Consider the following 5,856-nt stretch of genomic DNA (forward strand, 5'->3'; position numbering starts at 1 on the left):
CCTCCACCACCACCACTCCGCCCCTCTCCCCCGGCCTGGAGACGCCACCCCGCCCCGCCGCGCCGAGCTGGGCCCGGCCGAGATGATGCGCCGTGCTGACGACACTCGCAGGGAGGGGCGGCGGGGCGGGGCGGCGGCAGTTCCCAGTACGAGGCATGACTGTACGATAATGCCGCCCAGGGTGTATTAGGTCTGGTCTCCTCCTTGGAGCCGCGAGCCCGACGATGTCGCGTCATGATCTTTAAAACAAACTGCATAGTGCTCGAAGAAAAAGAGGCGAGGGGAGTGTTTAAAAGACACGTGGGGCCGCAAACTACGCAATATAGCGTAGTACACCCGCGCTCCCCTTCACCACGATGGTGGGTTGTTCAAGCCAGCTGGCCATCTTTAAGGTCGTAGTTATGTACATATTTTGCCTGCAGAGTGCTGAGTGAAAAATAAAACTGGACCCGAAATATAAATAGAAGTATCAAGTCAAAAGTATGCGAAAACCTTTAAAATCTTGGAATTTTGGTGATTTGGAGTAAATTCCTCGCGTGAGTTGACGCCCCCCTCGTGAGAATCAAGGCTTTGTCGTGTCGTCACCACCACCAAACCGACACGTGCTCGACAACATTTTAGTTGATGTTAAGCGTGCCTTGTGGGTAAGCGACAAGTTAACGTGGCCCCCCTTTTTTCCCAAGGCCGTAGGTACACGTTTTGTGAGCGTGCGTCCCGTCCCCCATTCGGCGCCCTACAGGGCTTTACGTGTTGTCCCCGTTGTCACCGGGCGGGGTGGCGGGTAGCCGCGGGGCGGGGTCGGGGGCTGCCAGCAGGGGCTGCGGAGGGTGTCCCCATCGGATGCGTCACCTCAGCACGTTGCCGGCGGCGGCCGCGCGCTACGCTTTTGCCGCGTTGCCAAGAGCGTCTGCATGCGGCACCCTCTGCTTTTCTTTCTCGCCCCCGCCCCCTTTCCCCCCGCGCCGCCGCGAGGCACATGATACTTTGTGACTTATTTGTCATCTGTCAGGCTCAGCCGGGACGCTCGGGACAGGCGCCGGGCCGCGCCACACTCACACAATGGCCAGGGTTTGTGTTGATGGCGAGTGAAATTGGGTTGTGGCTGCTGTGCTGCTGCTGTGCTGTTGTGCTGCTGCTGGTGTCTGTCTCGCGCATGGCGCCGCGTGGCTTCTGACCTGCGCAATTACGGGAAGGAGGTTGATAGGGGAGGGGGGCGTCATGTGAAAGGGTTTAGTCAGTCCCTGCGGGTTTGTAAATGTGTCTCGTCATCGGCTCGGCCCGGCCGCCCGGCCCGCCTGCTTGCACTTTGCGCACGCACGCACATGCCCGCACGCTCGCGCACGCCGGTATCGCTTTGGACGCCGTTCTATTTCTGACGGTGTGGCGCGGCCTGTGCAGGCAGGTGGGCAGGGGGGCGGCCGGTGCCAAGGGCGGGGCGGGGCGCGCGGTGGGGCGGCGGGCGTTCGTCGACTCGACCCACCCCTCCAGGTGTTGTCTTTTAAAGGGCTCCCTCTCAATTTGACGCCGCGCGGTGTCGGTGTCGTGTGTGGCGGAATTGAGTTTCGCGCGCGGCGCCACGCGATGGAGCGAGTGCTCGTATCGTACAGTATCGCATGGCGATGGCGGCGGAGTTAGCCCCGCCTCTGGTCCGCGCGTGCCAACCGCCCCGCCCCGCCACGCCCCGTAGGGGGATAACAGGTGTCGCTGTCGGGCGGCGCGTCCCGCCCGCTGCTGCCGCCGCGGCCCCCTTTGTCTCCGCCGTACTTATTTATTTCAGGGGAAGTGCTTTCGGAACTGGTGCGCGGCTGCGCGGCGCTGGCGGCGCTGGCGGGCCCGCGTGTGCGCTATCGCTGCGGCGGGGGCCGCAGGCTTTGTGTGCACTGGGGCTCGGCCTGGGCTCGGCCGCGGACCTCCCATCCCCTCGTCGATCGGGCCGCGCTGGACGTGCTCCCCCCAGAGAGAGGGTCCGGCTGGGGTTGGGCACGTCCTCCGCGCGATCGCGAGGCACGTACCGCTGCCCGGGGCAACCCCTCCCAGTGTGTTTGTAGCGAATAATAGATCATTTGTGATATTGAAAGTGATGGGTTCGAACGGTAGATTTTGCTTCTTTTTTCTCGGGGGACGTGTCCACTTGAATTTCTTTAAGGAGTGTTTTTGCCGTCTGGGCACGTCCTCCTGGCCTCGTGCGTTTTGGGCACATACTTCTCTCTGTCCCTCCTGCGCTGCGCCCTGCTGGGCTGGGCCGGGAACTGGTCTGGAAGAGGCTCTGGAAGAGGGTAGCAGCGGCGGCGGCGGTGATTCGCGGAGACCTTGATCCATTGCGAGCCCTTTAGGCCCTCTAAGTCTCTCGGGAGATGGGAAAGGGAGGAGTAGGAAAAGGGGGGTAGGGAGAGGGGTGCGCAAATGTTGACCCTCTTTCGCCCCTCTCCACGGCCCGTCGGGCACGCTCTAGGGCACGCCCTGTGCCCCCAACCCCCCGCGGGCCCCGCTCGGACACATGACACTGCGGGGACGCAGCCGGGCCCCGAGCGGGGGCGGCACGGGGGCGGCGGCTGGAGCTGGAACAGAGGCGGCAACTCTGATGGTGTATGGTGAGGTGCTGCTGTTGGACTGCTTGCTCGTGTATGCACACTCACTCATGCTGTGATTTTGTTCTGTTTTCAGGTCGGGCAACGACCACGAGAGGCCCAACCACGTCCTCCTCTTCACCATCCTCAATCCCGTTTATCCAATAACCACGGTAAGTGCTTCGGTCTTGGCGGCGCTTAGCGCGTTGCGGTCCGCCTCGGCGTCACCTTGTCCTTTGGCCGGCCCCGGCCGGGCCTGGCCTTTCGGCCGCCTGACTTTTCTAAAGTGTCGCCCTCCTGCCGCCTTCCCGAGGGGCCGAGCCGGCCGAGCCGATGGAGGGGCCTAAATGGCATTTCTTTTGATTTGACGCCACGACCCACCGCCTCGGGCGCTCCTCCCCTTCTGAAAGGGCCGTGCAGACCTCCTCACCCCTCCCGCCACCCAGCGCGGTACCCCTCACGGGGGGTGAAAACAAATGTCGAGTCCAATTAAGAAAAATAAAAAATGTGTCGGACGAGGCGTCCTCCGCTTGGCGGGAAAAGCTAGAGAGGAAGAGAGGGGTGGGGGGCGCTCATCAAAAGTGAAGGGTCGTAAGGCGCTCGCCGAGTGAGACTTTGATGAGGCCGTTTGGCGGGCGTCAGGCTCGCGCGCGAGTCCATTTCCCGCGCCAGTCAGTGTTTGTGTTTGCTGCTGGAGTTGGCGGTAGTAGTCTGCTTTATGTGCTGGGGTAGCGCAGCATATTTCAAGGGCTGCTGCTGCTCCGTCGCGGGGGTGCCGCCGCGTCCCGTCGAGATCTCGCTATGGCGCCGCCGCCACGCCTCTGCGATACACGCTCACGGCGCTGGGGCGGGGACGTTGCGCCGGCACGGAGATGAGCACGAGCTCGAGCATAAGCACGAGCATGCGGCCCCATTACGGCGTGCGAGGCCGTGAGCGTAAAGAGGAGGGGATCTCATCCTCATCCCATCCCATCCCGGCGCCTGGCAGAGTGGTCCAGGCCGCCTCGGGGCGTGGCAGGGAAGGGCCAGCTCGCCATCATCAGAGCCGTGGCCTGCCTGACCTCTTCACGGGGCTCGGATACCCGACGGAATTCGCCTGCTCTCGGAGTTATTCCCAGATGGAGGAACAACACCCCCGCCTTGCCCCGCCCCGCCCTGCCGCACCACTTGATGGGCGCCAAGCTCTCCATCGCCAAGGTGCACGCCGTGGCCGCGCCTGCAGAATGTCCGGTGTCCTGTCGGCCGCGAGGGGCACACAACGGGCTCTGCTGCTCGCTATGCGGCCCGCGCGGCTAAAACGGGCTGCTGCTGCTGCTGGCGCCGCCCGGCCGGATGGAGGTGTGGATCTTGCGGCGTGGCGCGCCGGGCCCACAATGGTGTGCTGCTGGGGCTGCTGGCCGTAAAGTTGATGGGCTGCCGCGCCTCCCTCCTGGCCGGCCTGCTTTTCTTCGCGGTGCTGCTCCGCTCCGCCACGACGTGCGTCGGCTGCTGCGCGCGGGGGCTGGGGTTGGACTGCGCGGGTCGGGCCGTCTCCCCCGCCCCCGCTCGACGTGGAGCCGCCCGACTAGGTGTAAACCAATTTCCTATAGAACATTGCGGGCAGGTTGCGTCCTCGGTCACGTCTTCTCGTTCGGGCGCCGCCGCGTGTGTTGCTGCGAGCGGGCTGGTGTGCTCGCACATGGCGCACCCCCTCGCTTCCACCATACGCACGCGCGCTCCGCGACGCGGAGCGATGCTAAACTGTTTTGGTTGCGCAAGAGAGGAGGTGGAGGAGGGGCGGGCGGGGCGAGTCACCCTTAATGAGACGCCCCAAATAACTCCGCGGCCCGCCCATCAGATAGTGCGGTGCGAGCGGTGCAAGCGGTGCGAGGGCGCGGGGCCCAGGGGGGTGGCGGACCGGTCGTTCCATCACGGACGTCGCACCCGTCACGACGGGCCGAGCACAGCGGAGCACAGCGAGCGGCCGGGACAGTCCGGCGGCTGTGCTCGCTCGAGAGGAGGCAGGCAGATTGCGCTTGATGAACTGGGTGTGTGCGATGCGATTCCACCGCCGCCGCCGCCTCTCTCCCCCCGACCGCCCTCTCGACCTGCTTTTCGCTCCCGCGCGCCCTCGTCTGCTCTCCCTCTACCCTTTTCGTTACGTGCCTACCGCCGGCTGGACTCGATGCGAGTTTGAAATGATGATCAATCGCAATCAGAAACGCATCATGGGCCCTGGCCCCCCGCCCACCACCACCCGGCGCGGCGTGGGCGCGCGAAGCGGGTGGGTGGCGGTGGAGAGGGAGGGTCGGCAATAATGCAGTCACTGGATTGTGCGATCAGGGGGAGCAGGTCTGACTGCGCGGATCAGAGGCCGGGCCGGAGGGGCCGGGGCTGACGCTGATATCCTTGACGTGGCGGGATGGGCCCCGGCGAAGGAGGAGGGACTGGAGACCCGGACTGCTCCGTGCCCGCGGGGGCATGTGATTGGCTGAAGCCTGGGCTGGAGCTGGCGGGGGTGAGGGTGATGCGCGCGCCTCTTCGGCTATTTTCCCTCCTCTCTGCACGCCCCCGTGCTATACTCGTGCGATTTATGTATTCCGGGCCCCGGGACTCGGGGGGAGGGTTGCCGGCCGCCCCGCGCACCGCCGCCCCTCTGCGAATGAATCGGCGCGAGTTATTGCGGGGGCCGGAGTGTGGGAGCCGTGCTGAAGCCCTTTTGGAGCCGTGCTGGAGCCCTGCTGGAGTCCTCCTAGAGCCATGCGTCCCGCTCGGTGCGGCCTGCCTCCTGCCCGGCCTCTCTCTCAAGCAAGCTCAAGACAGGTGGTGCAACAAGCTGGAGAGAGAGAGAGAGAGCGCGAGAGAGTGGCGCCTAAGCGCCAGCAACAAGCGGCCACGCTAGGCCAGGCCCGGGGGTACGGCGGTCACGGCGGTGCAACAAGCAGCGAGCTCCTCCTCTCGCTCTCGCCGCTCTCGCCGCTCTCGCCCTGCTTTGGCCGGAGGCCAGCGCGCGGCCGTGCGCGACGGAGGCACGGGCGCGGCGCGTTCACGTGTCTCGCTGGATGCCGGCGGCGGGGGGTGAAGTTCGGGCTCGCGCCTCTTCTCAACGCGGGGGAGGCTGCTAGGCTCATTCGATGGGGAGCACGCCGATAAGAGGTGCCCGTCGAGGACCTGCTGCCGTACCCGTCGACTGGCTGGGAAGTTGCGCTTATCCCCGCTCCCCCTTTTCCGCTCTAACCGCCAGATACAATAACAACTGTCGGGCTGCTTACCGCCATTCATCACCTCCCTCCCCCACTACCTCCCCCAC

The 5,856-nt window shown here is 65.0% G+C and overlaps 1 protein-coding gene across 1 annotated transcript in view; it reads left to right on the top strand.

Moving 5' to 3' along the window:
• Window positions 1-5,856, top strand: part of LOC113204302 (heterogeneous nuclear ribonucleoprotein L) — a gene marked incomplete in the record, with an annotated part of 90,668 nt that overhangs the window by 8,428 nt on the left and 76,384 nt on the right. Inside the window, 1 exon segment of the mRNA XM_026419439.2 lies at window positions 2,665-2,740. Within this exon segment, the coding sequence (XP_026275224.2) occupies window positions 2,665-2,740 (76 nt within the window).

This window comes from Frankliniella occidentalis, unplaced genomic scaffold (assembly GCF_000697945.3).
Source record: "Frankliniella occidentalis isolate FOCC.00 unplaced genomic scaffold, Focc_3.1 Scaffold150, whole genome shotgun sequence".
Classification (NCBI taxonomy): Eukaryota; Metazoa; Arthropoda; class Insecta; order Thysanoptera; family Thripidae; genus Frankliniella; species Frankliniella occidentalis.